General features: G+C 39.7%; 1 protein-coding gene across 5 annotated transcripts in view; it reads left to right on the forward strand.

Moving 5' to 3' along the window:
- Positions 1-22,388, forward strand: part of PHF21A (PHD finger protein 21A) — a 129,317-nt gene that overhangs the window by 41,429 nt on the left and 65,500 nt on the right. For all 5 annotated transcript variants that reach the window (XM_083464105.1, XM_083464104.1, XM_083464103.1 and 2 more), the window contains exons 2-5: positions 614-655; positions 1,646-1,803; positions 7,558-7,590; positions 8,310-8,375. In XM_083464105.1, the coding sequence (XP_083320231.1) occupies positions 1,750-1,803; positions 7,558-7,590; positions 8,310-8,375 (153 nt within the window). In that variant the 5' untranslated portion in view covers positions 614-655; positions 1,646-1,749. The remainder of the gene's footprint in view (positions 1-613; positions 656-1,645; positions 1,804-7,557; positions 7,591-8,309; positions 8,376-22,388) is intronic.

Genomic DNA, 22,388 nt, shown 5'->3' on the forward strand with positions numbered 1-22,388 from the left:
TGGAGCAGGCAAGCTGTTTTGTTGTCATCTGGTCCAAGCTCTACATTTGTTTCTACACTGCCATTTTGTCTGCCATTTGCTTGGCTGGAGAGATGTCCCAGGCATATTGTAACTGAATACACCCCCCAATTCTGACATCTGCTGGCTGGGAAGCCTTTTAGCCAGGCCAACATGGGTGGCATCTCCCCAAAGGGAGGAATTGCCTTTTGGAAACCGCTTTAAGTGTGCCACAAGGCCAAGTGTCATCCTAACGTTTAGAGGGTAGGTAGGATCTTAAGGGTGTGGTTGTGGCAGGTTTTGTGTGGCCTAGGATAATTGGTAGACATTTGGTCTTCTTAGGATTCTGATTCTGATTTAATTTAGTTTTAATAAACATACAAGAATGAGGGAGGTTGAATAGTTTCTGCTTCACATCTTTTTTGTCCATTTGGCAAAGGAATTTGAACTCCTTTCTGGTTTAGCACAGACTGTAATAGAGCTTTTCCTTGATATATTAAACTTCTCTCTTTTTTCTGACTTGCCATAATTTCTTTAAAAATATTTGTTTGCCAGTCTGAATGCATTTTTTGTTAACTGTACTATCTGCTGATTCCTCCTTGTTTCTTTTTTGTAGGGGCGAAACAGAGCTGAAGAGAACACTTGTTTTCCAAAACTGGTAAGCTACTTTCTTTCTCCCCCCCCCCCCTTTGGTTATGTTGACCTTCTAGTCAGAATAAACGTTTTGTTTAGTGAAATCCCTAAAATAAGCAATGAATATTTATTGTGTAAAATGTTCATTTCTTATTCTAGTGTTTTAGATAAGGGACTTGAAGCACTTTCTGTCACATTCATGTCAAACTTGACCAAATAAATCAAAACATGATAGGTACAATGTTCATTATTACAGTCCACTTGCAACTTGTGTGCATTTAACCAGCATGTAGTTACACAAATTGAACACATGCTTCCAGGGCCCTGGGAAGTTCTCACGCAGGCTTTGTGAGGTTCCTGCAAAATATTGTGGGAGCTTCCCAGAGCCAGTGCAAGAGCCTTCAAAGCCTTGTGGAGTGTTTGTGTGTGTGGTAAGGCCCGCTTAGTGTGACGGCTCCAGAAAGGTTTTGTGGGGGTGGTTCCTGGGTTGTTCTGGCTATATGCAATTTTGGCTCCATGTACAATCCCCAGAACCTAACCCCACTCAAGTTTCAAGTCAACTGTATAGTTTTGTTTTGTTTTTAGTTAACTGATTTGTATGACCTGCTGAGCATTTTGATTTTGAAAGTCGTTCTAACTGCCTTATAAATTAGATGTAAGAAGAGCTGTTCCTGTTAATCTACTCATTCAATGCCATTTTATTTGCACGAAGTACACTAATATTGATATACATCTGCCTAATTGCTACTTGTGAATGTATATATTGCCTGTTCTCATTTGTGTAATTTAATAAATCACTGTGAAAATAAGTTGCTTGGTCAAACTTGCTTCTGAATTAACATGTAGTTCTTAGCTCTTGAGCTTTTTAACACAGATATGCTGCAAGGGGATCCACTGTGTTGGGCACGTGCCCTCCATTACAAAGCCTTGAGATAAAAGACAAGAATCTTGCACAATATATGACAAGTTGATGTCCCCACCCGCTTTCCTGATAAAAGTAACATATATTTTGCAGCTGCAGCGTAAAGAACAGAATATTTCCTTTACTCTGAAGCAAGCGTCTGAAGGTGGTGGGGATTTAGTAACCTCAACAGCTCAAGAAAGTGGAGAAGGTAGAGAATGGAGTTGCAGACTCTACAGGAGGCTCTGAAAGTGGAAATTCAGGTTCACCAGGTAAATTGCATTCTCTGCCGTGTGTATCTTACTTGAAATAGTAAAAGGGGTTGTTCGACTTCAGAAGTTCAGACCAAATACTAATAGTTGCTTGATTCTTAAGTTCTGATATGCTTGTAAGTATCATGCTATAGTGCACATTTTATCTGTTTTAATTTATTGACTTCATAGCCCACCATATATTGTGAGCTCAAAGTGGTTTTCATCTGCTTTCCCCAGATACGACACAAATACTTCTGTCCCCATGGTGCTTATAGTTGGAGTAATTTGGATAATTAAAAGCTTAGGGTATAAGAGAGCTAGAAGAAATTAAAAATTACAATTCATAAAGATAAAAAAGTGATTAAAGGGCTTAGTTGTATTTGTTGTCCCAATATTTTCTAGTCTCTCTAACTCATAGTTTTCTCTATTAGCTGAACTCACAATCCAAGTTTTCCCAAAGTTTGAGAAACAGAGCAAGCGTACAACAAACGGGCCCTTTGGAGTAGCAGCAACAGGTCTTACAATCTTTCTCCTCCCTTTCAGCTCATAAATTGCAGCTATTGAATCTAAATTTATCATCTCCAATCCTTATACAACATTAAAAAGAAAAAGAAATGTGGACTATATTGACTTCATTTCGTTTATGAATTGTTTTCCATGAACAACACCCTGAACAACAGAAACTTCACTTACAAATATCAACTTTACAAACGTATATAAAATTCAAAATAAAACCTTCACTTAAAAGGCTTATGGGGGCGAAGGAAGATCTTCCATAGTCACCAAGAAGATAATAGAGATGGTGCTTGTCTAATATTACTGAGAGGGCATTCTAGTGGGTAGGTAGGTGTTGCTAAAATGATATCACGGGAAGTTTTGTGTAGAACTTTGGAAAATAGTAAGTACAGCATGTTTGAGCATGAAAGAGTGTGTTTTTTATTTATTTTTTTAAAAATTGTCTTATTCGTGTTTGGATTTTCAGAGCTCTAAGGACATAATCCTACTAAGTTAACAAGCTTTTCCTCTGAAGAAACACCTTTAAGACAATTCTTATAACTTTAGAAAAGAGCCATTAGAACCAAACTGGCCTGCATTTATTATCAGGACCTGGGCTGTTGAGCTGTGAGGAACATTTTCAGCTGTGTCAATTGGGTTTTCGGTGAACCCCCAGCATAGGTTAGGTAAGATTGCTATAGTCTATAGGGGTTCTAGGTTCCCTCCAGGATCTAATTCTGGCTGAGTCCCAATTTTAAGTGTTTGTAGCAGGTGTGGAACAGTAAGGACAGATGAGAGAATTCTACGAACTGACCATCTTGCTGTCTACTATCTCCCTGCCTGAGCTGGTGTGAAATTAGAGACCAATTCAAGTGTTGAGGATCCTCTAAGCAATGCCAAGGCTTAGGGTGGTGGTTTATTATTTCCAAGGTGGTGGTGGTGTTGTTGTGTTGTGGTGGTGGTTAGGATTTGCTTTCCCTGAGTTATCCCAAAGCAATTTGCAATATAATAAAAACATATATAAAACAATTACCGGTATATGTATAAAAACAGTTAAAGCAATTGCATATGTAAGACATTAAAAACAACAGCATCAATTATAAATATAAAAACAGTCTCAAAAAGCAGCACATACATAAAAACAATTCAGATCCAGTACAGTTACCAACTGGGATAAATATCTCTATTTAAAAGTATTGTTGAAAGAGCCACTGAAAAGGCAATAAGAGAAGGTGCCTGCCTGATATACAATGGCTTTAACTGCCATCCTCACAATTGTGGTTTGTTGAAACATGGCAACAGCCTATACATGTTATAGGCTACATTCCAGATTTTTTAAAAAAGATGATATGCTTCTCATATGTGCTGCATAGCATGGCAGGACAGAATCTCAAACAAAGATATACTCTGAATTTTCTGTCTTCCAGTGTGAACAGTTCATTCAGTGCTGATGACCGTGTTGAAAATATGTTATGAGCCAGTGGATCAGTTATATTTTACTTTGGGTATATTTCAAAGTGGTTTACTTCTAGATTTCAACATGGTTAACTCTAAACAATAGATGGCAGGCATGGTTTACTTATTGTACAGTGTACTTGTTTTAAGAACTCAAGTTTGACAATTTCCAGCCTGTTTCTAATGTCAAAGCAATAAACCAGCCTCTATTTCTGTGTTACTTGCTAGTAAGTTCAATTTTTGTGGAACTTTTATGTAATTTATGCAAGAGCTCAGTATAAAAATAATTTGAATGGAATCTAACTTAGCGTTAAATGAACATTCCACCTGTGCAAGAATTTCTCCTTGCATGGTGGGACATTCTACCCCTCTCCTCCTCCCTACGCTGTGGAGAACATTTATGCACATGGAAACTTGCAAATTGCTCAGAAAGTGCACAGTCCTACACCCCAAATGGAGCAGGTGAGGCCCACTAAGGTCAGTGGGAACTAGTCACGAGTAAATTTGTATAGATTTTTGTAATTGTGAAAGATCCATCAGACTTGGGATATTCATTGAGCATATTTTATAGCAAATAATCTTTGCTAGACAGATCCTGTCATTGATTGCATTGTTTGTATAGACATTGCTAACAACATTGTGGGTATCTCTGAATGTAAATTCAACTGCACAGTCAACTTTATCCTCTCAGACCTGAGTTCTTTTCAGACTAAATCAAAGCTCTTGTAGACAATTCTGACACCATTTTCTAACATTAAGGTAGATGCTGTAGGTCTGTACATAAATAAATATTTCTCTCATGTAGTTGACCAGCTCACTGGTAACACTGACTCATATGCAGACTGAGAAAAATGGTTGTGTGGAATTATTTACAAAAGTGAGACATTTACGACAAAACAAAATATGGAGAACAGTTCTTCACAAGTTGTGCATGGCTTGCCCTTACGCAGGACATGTAAATATAAAGGCCAACAGCTCTTGCCTTCAGATTACCAAACCATGTCAAACTTGCCCAGGATAATCTCTTAAGAGTTTGAGTTTGCATTTGAAGTAGTAGAATTAGCACTGAAAGAACAAGGTTTTTTTGGGAGATGTAGTTGATGGATCTTTCACATAGTTGCAATCATATACACGTTTATTTGGGACTAGGTGCATTTGAACTCTATGGGATTATCTGGTTTGTATGTGCTGTATGAGACTATTGTGTCAGTGATCTGCAAGCTTTCATATATGCAGATATAGCTGGAACTGAAATATTTTGATTCTAAATATAGTTTGCAAAAAACAGACCATTTTCAGGGAGCAACATATGTATGCGTCTGAAAACAATTATCCACCCATTATATGGTTTGTCAGGTCAGCTTGATTGTGTCAGTCATCATCTCCAACTGGAGATCAGCACTACAAAGCTGATAGCACTAACTATGTGATTGTCTTTTATGCATAGTTCCAGCTCAGTAACCAAGACAGTACATATAGCTCTGGATACTGGATATAGTGAAACAGCAAGTGAAAGCCTCAGTCTTTCACATGTATACGACTCTTGCTGGGTTGAATCCATGACTTTGCTTGCACAAACGTAAGCACCACTCATGTACAGGTTGTGGGTGAGGCACTCATTCCCTCACAATTTGGAAAAGCCTGACTGTCCTGGGGCAGTTTTCCAGTGGGCACAAGTGGCTGTGGGATAGGGAGAAAACTCCCCCCCCCCCCGGTAAATGAATATTGGAAGCACGTCCACTCATGTGGAGGTAAGTATTGGGTCTAAGTCTTTACGTATAGGTTTATGTACTGGACCCACCCCAGCTAAGGAAGGCATACGTCTGATACTTAAGTCTTTATTGACAAGAGAAGCATTTACAGCAGCTTCCACGGTACTCCAGGTACACATGCGCTTCTAGCCTCTAGGCAGTTGCCCACACGTCTGGGCCCTGTGGAGCGTTGCAACAACAGTGGGACCATGTAGTCCACCTCCCCGCTGGCTTATATACCCTTCTCTGACGGGTTGCACACACATAACCTGAGACATCTCCTGCATGGAAGTCGTTGTGTCTCTTCCCTCTTCAAGTTCCTCCTCTTTCTAGGAGACAATGGCATAGAGGATGGTGAGGCCTGATCAGCCTCTTCCTCCACCTCTGGCAGGTCCTGTGTCGCCCCCTGTTCATCACTAACAGCCGTGCTCCTCCTTCTTCCCCCTGCTCTGGCTCCTGCCTCATGAGTAGCACTGAACCGCATAATTGCTGACACCCTCTCCCAGGTCAGTCTCCTCCTCCCTTGCTTTGGCCACACACTCATCAGAGCGCTGTCAGCCCTTGACAGAATAATAAACAGAGTTCACATGCTCATTGCCATTTTTGATCCCTTAGCATCTTTGTCACTTTCAAACAAGAAAGATGGATAGAAACGAAAACAGAAAGAAAGAAAGCTGCAAATCTTCTAGCAAGTGACTGTGGGGTGATGAAAAATGCATCTCAGGTTTATTTTGTCCATTCCTGCAATTTTGGTAATTCAGAGTTTGTGTCCCTCTAAATTCAAATTATTAACCTACAAAAGAAAGTATTCTTAAATACATCAAACGCAAATTTTGACAGACTTTGCTCACCCCAGAATTAGAATAACTTCAGCATTAAATAGTTGTGGGAATGTAATGGTCAATACCTTTCTGCTTTAAAGCACAAGCCTCTCCTTTGAATTCAATGGTACCTGTGTTCTTTGCATGAAAGTGTGTTCTGTCAGGCGAGACATGAGACTATTATAGATAGTGCATTTCTGCATCCAAAAACTTCTCTCTGTGTGTGCTCATGTGTTGGGGAGAAGTAACCAAATAGGAAATCAGTCCCGTCCCCCCCACCAGCAGTATGCCGTTTTATTTAGAATGATGTTGTCGTGCTGCTCCTAAGTACAAAAAGTATTTGTTAGGAACTGTGGGAAAGATCACTAAATCCTCACATAGGTATAGTGCAAAATTGTTTACTAGTGCCAATTTAATTAATTTTGATAGATCAAACACATATTCTATATGTATTAACCTAGCAGATTTATAGTGCTATGAGAAGTTAATTTATCTATTCAAGCCATTAGCTCCTGTAATTTAGCTGGATTACACAGTTTAATTCTCAAGCAAGCCTTTTAAAATCACTGAATAAGCTTCGTATCAAGACCAAGAATCAAGTGGTCAGAGGGAATATTTCTAATGTGCTCTCCAAGATATGACAAACATCCTATGCCACTTGGTTTTTATACTGACTTTTTAAAAATATCAAAAAGTACCCAGAGAAGCAGAATACCTGAGGAATTTATTAGGTTCTTTGGATATTTTTTTGTGTGAGGCGGGAAACTTAACCTGAAGTGCCAATTCTTACAGAATTATTGTTTTCATTTATTTGTAAAACACCAAAATACTAGGTGCTTTTTCTAACACCAGTAACAAGCCCCTGCTTTCTGACTTAAAATTTAAGTATAGAAAAGTAGCACAAAGAAGCAGGGCAAGGGATGCAGCAAAGTTTCTTCTTTGACTTCTGTCCCTCAACCAAGACCACATGAAGGCAATTCTGTAGTTTTTGATTATATAGATAGCTTTTTTTTGCAACCGAACTGATTGTCTGTGTTGCTTTTTATATTAGTTTAAGATTGTAGTTTTAGTTTAGCTTACCCAGCTTTATCCCTAGTAGCAGCATGCTTAAACATGTGAATAAGGGTGGCAGAAATAAGCAACACCTTTTATGAAAAATCCAGTTTTAGTCAAGGACAACTGTATAGGTTTTGCTTGCAGAACGTTCAGTAAAGCACATGCAATACTAATACCACTGTCTTCTATTTTAGAAATTGGTTGCCCAAATGAAGCAGGATCCACAGGTAAATATGTTTTACACTCTTCAGCATGTTTATATACACTCTTCATTCCTGAAGTCAGAATACAAACATTTCTCTTGGTGCATTTTTCACAAAGTGAAATAGAAAAATTCATCAGATTATATATTAAGTATACGGTCTCAATATTATTTCTGACAGTGTTTTATTCACAAGAAGATTCTTAAAAACCATACCATGAGGAAGGTAGTGGTTTGTTTATTTAGTTCACCAAAATTGTAACATTGGAGGTGCATTCATTTTCTTTCCCCTCATGTATACTATAGACACATTCTGGGGCAAAAGGTTTTAAGTGTGAGATAGCCTTTGGAGATGGGGTGGTGGTTTAATGTTAGATGTATCTTTAAAAATAATTTCAGTTTCAGTTTTAGTGGAGCACATCACTGAAAGAAAATGTGGAGCATATTGTAGGGAACTCCTTGATGTCCTTGTTAATTAAGTCTTAAATGGCATTTCATGTCTTCATGAAATACATGAAAATGCCACCCAAATGATGCTAAATATTGAAAAGAGCCATAAAACTGTAGCACCAGGCACTTCAAATAGGCTTCACTGTTGTGCTGTTTAAGCAATCCCATTGGTTACAACCTAGAGGCGCTTTATTTATAGCATTCCTATGAGTTTTAAAGTCCTCCTACTATTCTTTATTAAGAATTGAAAGAGCTTTCTCACAGATACTTTTTTCCCTCTCTCTTTCTAATCAGAATGCTGATCTGAAGAAGCAGCTTCATGAACTCCAAGCCAAAATCACAGCTTTGAGTGAGAAACAGGTAGGGAAACTGGTATATTTTTAATAGCATCTTCTAAAGATACGTCTTCTCCCAGCTACCACGAAAACTGTTATTTTTTTTTCCATGTGTGAAAGTAAGTGTGGGCATCCAACACTTTTTGGCTCTGGTTTGATGTATATAGCAAAACAAAAATAAATATTGGATGCACCAGTCATAGATAAAGTTTATCTCGTGCAATGTGGTGCTGGAAATTTGTGAGGCAGACTAATATAGAAGTAGGAAGACATTGGACTATCGAAATGTTGCACATATGAAATAATCACGGTTGTTACAATGTGCCTGTCAAAATAAGATACTAGGTTTAGTTATTGAACTCCAGATGTATCTGATTCTTTTTTTAATATCCCACTTACTTCCACATGGTGGGAGGTGGAAGTTGCTGGCCTTAACAGCTATGGCTGGATGCCCCCCTTTCTCTCAACTTTTCCTCCTCTGCTGGCTGTGTTGTATGCTGGAGCTCATCTGTGGCTGCAACCAGTTGCAGGTGTATTGTGAGGCATGTCTTGGATGTGGACCAGAAGGAAAAAAGTTTTCCCTCTGGTCCGCTCCCTGGCTATAAAAGCCAGCTGCGCCATGGTCCCAGCCTCAGTTCAGCTTGGGATTCCCTGCTCACTCTTCCCTTATTCTAGATGTTTGTGGGCTGCCCAATAGTATGCAAGCATGTCCCATGGGGTTGCTCTCTTGAGGAAGCCTTCGGTCACTGTATTCAGGGCCAGGCAGACTCATTTGCATTCAGACTAATTGGGCCTGTCTGGGGGCTTCGCCTACCTCATAGCAACGGTCACAAATTATGGCAGATAAGGCATTGGGTTGGATTCTTAGCTTTCATCGAGCAAGGGTGGGCGGACCTCACCCTGCTCCACAGTATCAGAGTATCCCTTTAATGGGATCCTTGGGCAGGGGGGTTAGCCCAATTTGATGTACACCATAGGGCAACCTTCAGCCTTGGTTAACCCTGCTAAGCATCTGCCAGGAGTCAGGCTAGTTGATGTTAGGATACAAAACCAATGCCGGCACCAAAAAGTTCTGATATCTGTAAAATTGTGACCTCTTTAAATCCCAATACTGTTGTCCTGTGTTTTGTTGCAACTAATGTCATATCTGCCCCACCTTACCCATGGCTCCATTGTGCCTAGGCTCGCAGTTGACAATCTGGTTGGTTATTGGTTGGATTCAAGGTGCTGGCCATTGTTTGCCACTTTGGTTTTCATTCCGATGGAGTAGGTGATGGGGGAAGATGGGAGTGCATGACTCCTGAGGTTACCCCCAATTGCCAAATTGTGGTTTTGCATTGTGCCTTTTAAATATTTAACAATGGTTCAGTTTAGAACAAAAGTTCTATATATGCATGTTCATTATAGGCTAAGAGGGAATTTCTAATGAAGTTCCATTTCTGACTTGAGCCAGTAGAAGACACAAATAAATGTCTTGTGACCTTTTGTAAATTGTATTTCCTCGTGCTTTCCCACCTAAGATATTTGTCATGGCCATTTTGAGAGTTATACCAAGTGTCATATACAGATTTTTATTTTTTTGTGCTGAATATAACTACTGCTTTTGCATTGTGAATGGTGGTACTTTACTTTTTAACTGTGTTGGTATCTGGCTAGGGCATAGGTTTAATTATTTCTGTGCAGAAAGCCTTTGTGAATCGAGCTGCTGTTTAGAAAAGGTAGTTAGGAGTACTTACTATTTCTATCCAAGCTGGTGCACTAGAATTATAGGTAACATTACTGTGGAGTTGCAGCTGTTTATATGCTGTGGGGAGGTTGTTCATAATGTAATACAATTATTTATACAGTATCCCATCTTTAATGATAAGGATCCTTCCAAGGCAGCTTACAAACAACAACAACAACAACACCACCATTAGATGACAGTAAACCTTACCAGCTCATCAAGATTCGTCCCACAGGGCAGTTGGTGCCAAGTGACCCTGTGCAGGAGGAGGGGACTGCTCAGTTGGAGCAGGCTGTAATGTTACCTTTGCTTCCCTCCCTCCCTGTCCTGTTTCCTTCCCCATTTTCCCCTAATGAGGGTGAACTTGAGTCTCCATGCACCAGTGGAATTGGGAGAACCTATGCACATCAAATCACTGTGTGTTGGAATCAGCTTCACCTTCTTTCAATATTCAAAGGGTTCTGAACCCCTCCAACACTGTTTTTACTTTCGGCCTCCCAGATGCTGGAAGAATCAAACATAATAGTGTAACAGATCTTCTACCTTTCCATTGATGCAAGATACAATGGTTGCATTTGGGAAAGAGGTATTTAAAACAAACTTTCCTCGCTACTAGAGTTGTTCAGCAATGGAATAACATTTTATGGAAGGCAGTGAAATCTCCTTGTATGAATGTTCTTAAGAAAAGTGTGAACAGTCATCGGTGGAAAACTGCTTTGTCATAGAATCGCTTATAACAGGGCAGAGGGTAGCCTAGAGTGCTCACTGGGTGAAGAACAACTCTATTGTATTGCAGTAGTGGAGGGAAAATCCTATAGTGCTATTTTCCTACCTGCTCTCCCCCACTCCCCACACTGTAAACCACTGCCTGTTTATCTTACCAAAAACTTAATATCCTCAGTATGGAGTAAAATATTAAATTAAAGCACTCCCAAGTGTGTACCAATGCCCATGACTATACTAGATTTTTCTCCCTGGGGGGTTCAGATATTGAGAGCTCAGTGAGAAGCAGAGGGGGAAGACAACAAGATAATGTATTTATCGAGAAGTGGAGCCTTTTTATAATGTACTGGAATAATAAGGTACAGGATAATGTAAACCCATTTGTGTTCCTTGGAACATTGTGCTATTAATTTATTATGGTTGATTTTTGTATGGAAATCTGTTCCTATATGTACATAGATACTCCATAACGAAGTTTTTAACTAAAGTATGCTCTCTTAAATTCAGCTCAACCTAGCGCATGTGGTGATGCACTGATGGGGACAAAATCCACTGTAGTTCTACATTGTGGTTAAACTTCCTAGTTACAGGAGATGGAGCTCAAGCAGGCATCATGTTTCTTTTTAAAGAACTGATTTCAACAATTTCTGCTGCTTACTACTTGAAAAGTAACTGAATCAAGCTGGGTCATGGTCACTGTGGCCTGAATCCAATACTGTCAGCATTAACTTTGTTTTTATTTTAAAAGAGGTTGAAATGAGATGGAACATGGTTAAAAGCAGAATGGCAAACGCTTTAACTCACGGAATCCTACACATCATAACGTTATGCTGATATGTCTGCCACTTCAGTCTCTGTCCTAATTTTCTTCAGTAAAGGTTGCTTTGTTTCTTAATTCTGTGTCATGAACTATGCTAGTCCCTAGGAAACAGCCAGCAAGAATTGGCTAACATTCTTTCTGAGACTTTAAAGAGGCAACAGCTTTAACTTGTGTTTCTGAATAATTACCAGGTCCCTAAAATGCAACTGAGTGTTCCAGTGAATGAATGATCAGAATGTTACAACTAGCTGTGCACTGAAGGCAAATCTAGTCGGTTACTTAAAAGTTTTTAAGGTTAATATTGGTGATTTGTTCTCTGAAGTTGGCATAATAATGTGTGTGTCAGTAAATTCTTTAGCTGGTGCAGAGGGCCCCTGATTGTTTCAGGGCAAGTTTGATGCAATGCCAATAGATGAGTCATATTAACTTACCAATTCATATGTTGAGCCAGGGAGAGAAGGCTGTATATTGATGGAGAGGCTGTGGTATTAGGTGGAGCAAATTTTGTCTAAAGCTTGGTTTTCTGGTGTGATTTGACAGTCTTTTTAAAAGTCATGTAAGAGGAAAATTAAAAACTTAATATTGCTGTGCAGAAATAGATTATAATGGGTAGTAGCTGCTAGTTCTTTCTTCTTACAGAAGTGTTTTCTGGATAAATCACAAGTGTTCTGTACATAGGGGAGAAGCATAATTTGGCTATTGTGATGAATTTTTATCTTTTCATTGAGTTGCAGTTTCTAGTATTTTTGTAAGAGCTGTTTTAAAAAGTGATTAGCTTGCAAATAACATGCAGATATTACCATGCAGCCAGCGTAGAAACACAAGCGGTTGGCATCTTAACAACATTTACCTTTTATCAAGCAAGACTCATGAAGGAGGGACAGTCCTCACTCTGCCTGCCCAGTGCCCACTGTGTCTACACCACAACTAGCGTGGAAGTCTAGTGGCTTGGCAGAGAAGGGATGGAGTGATCTGAACTCATCCACCGGCCTGCTCACTTGGCTGCATGGAATTCCATGCATTTGCCTATGACTAGCAGGCTACTTTCTTAAATACAAGGCTGATAATAGTAAATGCTCAGCTTGCTAAATACGCTTACTTAAGCTTTGGAACTTCTCCTATACTGACAGCATGTCACTTAGGAAATGTGCACTTCAGTGTCAGAAGCTGCAAACCAGCTTTAGATCATACTGCAGGATTATTTTTGAGGTACTGTTAAATATCAAAGCAGTCAAGTTTTCAATCCCGGGGGGTTGGGGGGGGGAGAGGACCTGAAGAAAGATGAAAACTGTTATTAGGATCGTCGTTCCTAACTTTCAAAACTTTATTGCATTTTGAGATGGCCTACTTTAAGTGTGAAACAAGATGGTGAGTTAGGAATTTTAATAACTTTACAACAATATAGTGCACAGTACGCTTTGAGATAGGAAGTATTCCTCTTTAGTAGATAAAGTTATGTAACTAGAGCGGTTTTGTTTACCGTCCCTTTGAATTTCTAAATATCTGCTGCTGACATGAACAGCAAAAAATTCATGTTTATATAGAAAGTGTTTTCTGATGGGCGCTCTTTGTTTTTATATTATGTTTTTATACCATAGGGCCCCAATCTTATGCGCTCTTACTTCGGAATAAGCTCTATGAAATTCAGGGGGACTTAACTCAGAATACACATTCACAGGATGAGACTGTAAATTGCAAGATTAATCCTTTTACAGGGGAGTGAAGTATGTGTTTATGTCATCCACTGAACCAAATTCTTGTGTGCGCCTCTCTTCCCCGTTTTCAGAATGCATTTCGGAACTTAAGTGCTCCTTGCTATAGTAAATGTGATTACCCTTCCGCTGCCTTTCTGAAAGAATAGATTTTTCAGGCAACAGTACTTAAAGTACTAGCTAGAGGGAGGCATTACTCCCAGTTACAACTGTAGCAAGAATAAGGAAACACTGAAGTAAGCCATTCTCCCTCCCTCCCCCACTCTGTGATTTCTAACACAGAACAAAAACACAGTAGGAGTTTTTTTTGGGGGGGGGGCAGGGATAGTGACAGTTCCATACTGCAAAACACCTCAACGCAATAAAGGAATTTACTCCCCTATCTTGTTTCTTGCTTTTCTGGCTGTATATGTGACTGTATATGGTACAAGCTGGACTGGACAAGCAATAGTGCATGTAGCAACAACTTTGAGATTTGATACCGGTGCATAATGGCCACTCTGGCAGGTTGGAAAGCTGATTGTAAGGGAGGTTGATTATAGGAAGCCTTTGATCCCACATCTAAATATATCTTGAGGAACAAACCAGAACTTCCTATTCTAGTCTCCACCTACTGTTTTTGTGTTTAATATTAGAAAAATGTTCAGAATTGAAGTAGATCCATAGGATTCATTCCAGGATAATACAACCTATTCTGAATGCCAGTATGCAGAATTTATTTTTACTTTATTTTGGAAGGAAGTAAAATATTGTGATACAGGACTTTTACCTACAACGCCGCTTCCTTTGCAGGCAATCACATACAGATAATTAATAAAAGTTAATTCTTTTAGTGAGCATATCAGTTGATTTACTTTCATTTGTGAGTCCTAGAAAACAAGATTTTCCCTGCCATAAGATGTACAAGATCTCAAAAACTGCTGTCAAGTGTAAGCTGCACTTGCAATCCTCCCCGCATCATAAAGCAGGTGGCAAGGAACTTTTTTGGTTCTGGGGGTCAGGTCTTTATCGGGCTTCACCTTGCAGGCCATCTTTGACAGGTGGGTAGGGCAGTTCACCTGTCAATCACATAATGTCACTATGATGCCACATAAAGCAGACATTGGCTCTGGCAGGGACTGTTCCATTGAGAAGCAATGAAGAAAAAGGGGTCTGCTTGCTGTATGTGCAGTGAAAGAAAGCAAACTCAGTTTTTTATCTGATGCTGATCGTTTTCAGAGGCTGAAGAAATCAGTGCAGGACAAGCTTTCCAAGAAGATTCCACCCATCAGCTGATGAAATCCTTGGCATCATCAGATAGGCGGGGTGTGTGGTTTAGAGCAGATATCTACTACAGACCTTTCAGATCCTGGATCCACTTTTGACCTAAACATATATTTGGGGACCCATTTCTTAATCTTTTGCATGATAGCAGTGTTCTTTTTATTACCCACCTTGGGTCAGACTGTGACCCACTAGTGTGGAACTTTCTAAACTTTTCATGTCGGTGACGCACTTCTTAGACGTGCATCATTTTGTGACACGGTAATTTTGTTTTACTAGCAAACTGGAGGTTAAACTAACCTCTTTCCAGTCCCTGGAGGAGCATGGGGAGCGTTTGGACCACACACCTACAGTATTTTTCGCTCTATAACACGCACCCGACCATAACACGCACGTAGTTTTTAGAGGAGGAAAATCCGTAGGCATGCCACCCATAGGCATTCCCTCCATAACACGCACAGACATTTTCCCTTACTTTCTAGGAGGAAAAAAGTGAGTGTTATGGTGCAAAAAATACAGTACATACTGCAGCCGACACACTAACGTGTCGTGGCACACAGTTTAGAATGATCTGCACTAGTGGGTCCCAATGCACCAGCTTAGGGGAAATGGTTTCACAGTCCAAATGGGATCCCCTGGTGGGGCCAAATTGGCCCCTGGGTTGGAAGTTCCCCACTTCTGCCATAAACCAAACTCAGTTTTTAGTTGTTAGCTTTCTTGGCTGAACTTCAGGCTTTTACTAAATTTCATAATAAAAGTTGCATCCTCAATAAAACCTTGTATAGAGAGTGCGCTTCTAATTTTCAAAATGCCTTGTAGTGCTAATTTGTGTTTTGTTCTCACAGTCATGCTATTATTTCCTTCTTTTGGATATGGAAAATTCAGACTGAGAGTTAATGATTTGACCAAAGTCTGACAGAAGTGAGACTTTGATACTCATCTCTCTGACCAGTGTTAGAAACTCAGATATACAGTCATACCTATTGTTACATTCAGTTCAGGTTACGTCTTTTCAGGTTGCATCCTGCGGCGACCCAGAAGTACCGGAAAGGGTTACTTCCGGGTTTCGCCGCATGTGCAGACGCGCAATATGACGTCACATGCATGCGCAGAAGCGGCAAATCGTGACTTGCGCAGACGCGGGTTACGTTCCTCTCAGGTTGTGAACGGATCCTGTTCACAACCAGAGGTACCACTGTATAAGCTAATCACCAAATAAGCTAAGCACCTTAAAGCTAGGTTGTGGTTGCCACAATGGAATGTTTAGGCACCTTTTTTTGCAATGTGATTTGTTGTTGTTGTTATCCATTTCATTTCTATGCCACTTTACATTTTAAACAAATAATATCAAAGCAGTTTGCAATACTTTAAAACGTCAAATAAAACAACCCAGAATAATAGAAATTTAAGCTTCAAGGAAAATACTTCATGTCTTTCTCTCTAACTGACATTTTGCTTCCCTTATATTTTATTTACCTACTTAATTTATATAGCTGCTCCATAAGTACTCTTGGAAGCCAGTGTGATGTACTGGTTAGAGTGTTGGACTAGTGCCTGGGAGATCAGGGTTCAAATCCCCTCTTAACGTACTTCACAGGGTCGTTGTAGGGATTTACTGAGGATGGGGTGAACCACATACTCCTTTGAAAAGAAGGTGGGATATAAATCAACAAATGAGCTCTTCGGCTTACCTGCTTAAGAAAGCTGGAGGAGTTAGCCAGATGGAGATGTCAGTTGCCAACCTGGCATCCAGAGATCTCCATGTGGTCGCAATTGGACCTGCACCAGTCACAAAACACGCTGGGAACCTGGAGTTTTTTGAATGCTGCCTCTGACTGAATTTCAGCTCTCCTGGAGTGTACTGATTCACTTAAGCCACTGTCTCTTCCAAGTTTGTACTTTTGTAAAGCTCAGGGCATCCCTCAACCCAAATGCAGTTTAGTGCTTTTTCAGAACACTTGCCCTAGACAAGAAATAAGTTAATTACTTTTTAGTTGCCTCAAAAGCCCTGTTCTCTCTCCCCTCTCCCAGGAATTGTGCTTTAAAGGAAACTTCTTGATCCGAGTATTTAAGAGATATATTACATTGGTAAAAGGGGATGCAGTTTTTAAGTAATACACATCAACTTTTTAGGAAGGAAGAAGGAAGAATTAACTAGTGTGAAAGCTTGAACACTAAGGGCCAAACTAGATGTGATGTAGTTGCATGAATGGCAACATGCGCCTTTTTAATGATGTGAATAGGAGAAACCTGCGCAGCCATTGGTGGCTTTTCTTGAAAAGCAAACAGCATCTTTAGAGATGCATGTTTATAGTCAGGAACAAGCAGGGGGAGAAAAAGTTAAAACTCTCCTTCCCACTCCCCATAGTCCCAGTGCTGCTATTTACACAACAAAAAAATGCTGATGTCTTAAAAGAAACATACCACTGCACCACTTCTGTATGTCCGTAGAGCTGACTCACATATAAGAGGCAATGAATATAGTCAGGGAAGCCAGGTCCACTGGGGCATAGCCTTCCCAGGGAAAATGTAAAGCTTTTAAAAAAAAATCCTCAAAATTTCAAAGTCACACACTCTTTCCTGTCCCAAACACATTTTTTGCTCCCTTTAAAATACAGAGGCATTTCTGTCAATCAACACTCTATCCAGCATAGGAGTCAGAATTGCTTCAGAAACAGCCCAGTGGGGTGGTGGCATTGGCCTAACAGAATCATAAATTGGTTCTAAGTATGCTCAGACCTGTTTTCTTGAAGGCCCAAGAATTAGCAGGGGGTGCTTCTTACTCTGAGGGCCTTTCTTCTCATTTAGTCCAGTATTTGTTTTGTGACCTTGCTAGAAGAACAAGCAAGCAACAGTGGGTCTCTTTCTGTTATAAATATCCACTTCTTTACTTAATTATCTTGCTTTTTTTTAAAATTGGAGAATTGGAAGTAGAAATGGTGGGACGGCTTGTGTATGTGTTGCAACGAACTCTATATTAAGCATTTTCCCAAATTCACTTATTAAAAACTGCAGCAGATGTTGTGGGTGGGACAGGGCAGGTAAGGTTGTTGGAAGCCACCCAGAGTGGCTGGGGAGGTCCAACCAGATAGGCGGGGTATAAGTAATAAATCATTACTATTATTATTAAGGTAGGTCTGGGCCATGTCCAGTTCCAGAGTATTTCCAGAAAAAGCATATGGGAACCCCTGGCAAGGAATACATATTGAATGCAAAGGAACCCTGCCACTATTATTTCTGCCTTGCTCTTTTGTGAGTTTGTCAGTGAATTTCTAAAAGAAAACTTTTGGGCTCTGATACTGTCTGGATATGACTCCACATCCTTCCCTACACCTGCAAGATGCTCTCCTAAATCTCAGACATAATAGAGGTTGAGTATAATAAGTCTGGTGTGATGAACTCTGCACATGAGCAGGACTGAGCCATTCATGCAGATATGTTCTGATGTTCTCTGGCTCAAATGAAACCAAATTCAAAACCTTGTGTCATGTGGTATGGCTTAATTTCTAAACAAGAGGTATGGAGTCAGTCTTGCCTGAAAATCATACATGGGTCTTCTTACATGGAATTTCATTCCCTTTCCTTAGATGTGCAGAGAATAATGGATGTGTATGTTTGTTTTTAGACAGGAGGAGGCAGTGGCACTCTGCACATGTGTAATTGCAAGCCAGAATGTTACCAGTTGCCACTGGGTAGAGTCCCCCTCTGTTTTGGAATTCTTACAAGTGGTATTAGCCACTGACGTGAAAGACACTCATGACAAGGTTTCTCCCTTGAATTTTTACTGCTTGTATTGGCCACATTTGAGGAAAAAACAGCACCCTTGCTGTGCACATCTACCTGCGTTGTTCTTTTTCTGTTTGTGCTGTACCTATTACATACTCTAATTATTTTTAAAGATTTGTACACAACAAAAATGCATACGAACATCTCACCTCTTTAATAATAATTCAGAGCAGCATATATAGGTTTCCCAGGTGCTCTGTCATCTTTGTGCACTAAACAGACCTGCTTAGCTTCAGAAAGGTTGCTGCACTACGTGCCTTTAGACCACTGCCTTGGCCCTTGTAGGGAAGAACAGTAGCTGCCAGATGTAGCAACATTTTTTGCCATGGGTGATCATGTTCAGATAATTATGAGATACAGAAACACATTCACATGACTAGCACAGCAGGAGCAAGCATTACTCTTTCAGTATGCTTTCAGCTGTAGCTGTTGCTGTCTTTGCGCTTTAAATCAGCAAAAGACAACTTGTATGCTGTGTTTTCTGTTTGGTCTAATGGGGTTTGTCTGTTTTGTCAGTGGAGACTATGACTAGGGAGAAAATAATACAGATTTAGCCTGGGTTAAGTTTTGTCTGTCTGAAAATTAATTGTAAATATTTGCTTGTTACTTGTACCTGCAGTGATGCAATAAATGTTGGTACTAAAAGCCTCCCAAAATTTCCACGAATGTAAATAGAAACATTACATTGCATTGGATCCAAAGGGTGCCTTTGCAAATGCCATGTGTGCAACGTAATTTTCCCTCTCCCTCTGAATGCGTTGCCTGTCACAAGAGGGGTGGAAGTATATGGGCTGTTTGAACACTGTTTGAGACTCCATTATAGTATTTCTTTTTGATTAAAAATGTTCTATGCAAGAAAATTCATAGTTTTAGATTTGCAGTGATCTTATTTTCTAATACCCATCTTTTCAGGTTTGCTTATCTGGGCAAGATGTTTTAGACCATCACTATTAATCATGATGGTATTTAGTGACTCTAATCAGGTATTGCGAAATTCATTAACAGGTCATTTTTCCTGAAGAAGAAAGGGGAAAAGCAAATGAAGAAACAGGCTACTCCCTCACTGGAAGCATTTGGGAATTTCTGGTCTCAAAAGCAGAATCATAATAAAGAAAATTCTGACCTTGAAGAAAAGGAAGAGCAGCAAATAACAAGCTATTGCAATGGAAAGGCTGAGAGAGACCAGGGCAGTTATTGGAACTGAGTGGGCTCCTTTTTTGCTTTTTTCTTTGAAAGCACAAAGCCTGTAGAAAAGCCATGTGTTCCAATGCTTTCTGACATTCTGCCCCTAAGAGAACTTTTCTTATGGAAAGCACTTCGAACAGTGTTGCTTGTATTATGGGGCCCATAACTACAGTTAGCTTTAGGAAGAGTCATAAGGTCTCTAAAGCTTTCACTTTACTGGTGAAAGATCAAGGTCAGTATAGTATTTAGTTCAGAGTTCTCCCTTCTGTAAGAAATATGGGTCAGGTAGACTGCATGAGGGAACATAAAGTTGACTGTTCATAGGATCTGACTGAGGCACTGGATTGAAGTAACATAGGCTTTTGTAAATCTATCCAAATACAGTATATATTATAGCAATTAGGGGGTTTTGCTGTCGTCTTTTAAGAGAGGGGAGGCTATTCTAATTTTTTTATTTCTAAGTTCTCATGTGTGTGTCTCTGAAGTGTTCCATGCCAGTAAGTTGACTGCATGTTGTTTGACAACGTTGATACTGTTGACTATTCCATGATGCCAAGAATGCCAGTGTGTCTCAATGGCAACTTACTTTTTACATTTCATTATGGTATTATTTATCAGCAGGTGAGGGCTGCTTACACCCTACTCTGTAGTGGTCAGGCAAATTTAGCACCAGAGAAAACTTCTCTTATTGGCTGCCATCTATAACTACAGGCATGCTCAAATAGGAACGGTCACCTGTTACATGCCTCACTATTTAGGAGCACCTGTGATTCCACCATGCTTGCAGTGGGAAGCAGGAAGTGCCCCCTTTATTTATGCATTTCATGGAGAAAGTAGATAGAGATTTTATTTATTTTTAAAATCTATTTCAAAACGCTGGATGAATGGTATGGATTCTGCCTTACTAGAGTGGAACTCTGCTAACAGAGTATGCTTCTGTTGGCAGAGGAGAGGTGGCGGTTTCACCAATTGCCCCTTCCCCCTGCAATTTTATAAAATCTGCTCTGGAGGGTTGGCATGGGGTGGTGGCACTGTGGGTTGCATGGGGAAAGACCTCCATTTCCATTTCCTTAAATGGGAACCTCTGCTGGATCTGCTTTGTGGAACAAAATGTCTGGCTTTTATTCTGTTTTAAATATTTATTGTGTATGTAGTTAGCTACCTCAAGAGTCTTTGAGAAATGGGATAGAAATATTTTAATAAATGATTCAAACTGAGGTTTTACAATTGGGCAGGTTGTTACATCTTTACTTGTTTTAGAAACCTCCTTATTGTTTCCAAGCTAAACTTATTTAATATATTTATTCTTCTACCATGGTCACTTTCAACTTAAATAAACCTTCCCTCCAGTATATTATTGTCTCCTCTGCTGTGTTTGTATAGTAATTTTGCTTTATTTTTTGCTGTGGTTTTAATAAAGTTAAACAGACCTGACTTTTTCAACCACCACACCTGAGATGAGTTTTCAATTTCTGTGCTTCTTTTAATTGCTTTTCTTCACTTGTGTTTGACTACTGTATTTTGAGAGAAATGAATTCTAAGTTGGATGGATCTTTCCCAATGAAGTCTTGTCAGTACATTCTGTGTACTGTCAGTGCACAAGAAATGCAATATGAATACTACTTGTGACTATAGATTTGCTTATTCAAGACCATGTTAATTTGTTGGTTTAGGACTTACTCAATGTAACGCTTTCTGAATACTGTAATATATTTGTGTTGAGGCTGTCTACTATACACTTGATTAGGAAAATAAATTGAGGAAGGATTAATAATAATGTCTGCAACATTGGTTCTTCATATGCTACAGAATATAACTGACAGTTTCCACAGTCAGGAATACTGAGCTTGGAAGGAATGGTTGTTCCAGCTGTGAAACCGCTTAGTTTAATTATGAGCTGGAAGCTCCACCCCTTTCTGGCTCTGACAGACCCTGATCTAGGCAAATGAGCATACATGCCCCTCCCACTTCCTAAGTGCAGCTAGATCCTGCCTATTCCTGTTATTAGGGGATTGGGATGGTTCCCAAATGACTGATGTTGAGCCCTCTGGTTCTAGGACAGAGATGTTTGGATCCAGTGGCTCCTCAGTGCCACTGGCAGTGCAGAGATATATACTAGTGGCATATAATTATGCACAAAAATAACTTAGTGACTTAAAAAAACAACAACTTGCAAAGTTCCCCACAAAGTTTATTGACACAAATAAAGTTAAACAGCTTTACCTTCTCTAAACTGTCAGTGAATACCTATGATTGTTTAATCTAAATATAGACATTGAGGGGGAAAAAATACACCACTACATAAATTTACAATATAATGATGAAACGGGGAAGTTTTCCAAGATTGCAGCTTCTATTTGTCTCAAACTTCCCCTCTCCCCTTTTTAGGGGGGGAATCCATTATTTTTCTAGAAAATTGTCCTTTGTCCCCTATATGAAAGTGGCAAGTACCCAAACTTATTTCAGGTTTGAGTAATATTGTTCAGAATTAGATTTGATCTTATGAAATTGGGACTTGCAAATTGGGGTGGATGGAAAGAATAATAATAATTTAATAATTCTTATTATTTCTACCCCGTCCATCTGGCTGGGTTTTCCCAGCCACTCTGGGCAGCTTACAACAGAACATTAAAAACGGAATAAAACTTCAAACATTTAAAACTTCCCTAAACAGGGCTGCCTTCAGATGTCTTCTAAAAGTCGGATAGTAGTTTATTTCCTTGACATCTGATAGGAGGGCGTTCCACAGGACAGACGCCACTACCGAGAAGGCCCTCTGCCTGGTTCCCTGTAACCTCACTTCTCGCAGGGAGGGAACTGCCA

Source organism: Podarcis liolepis, assembly GCF_965112155.1.
Source record: "Podarcis liolepis genome assembly, chromosome: 1".
Classification (NCBI taxonomy): Eukaryota; Metazoa; Chordata; class Lepidosauria; order Squamata; family Lacertidae; genus Podarcis; species Podarcis liolepis.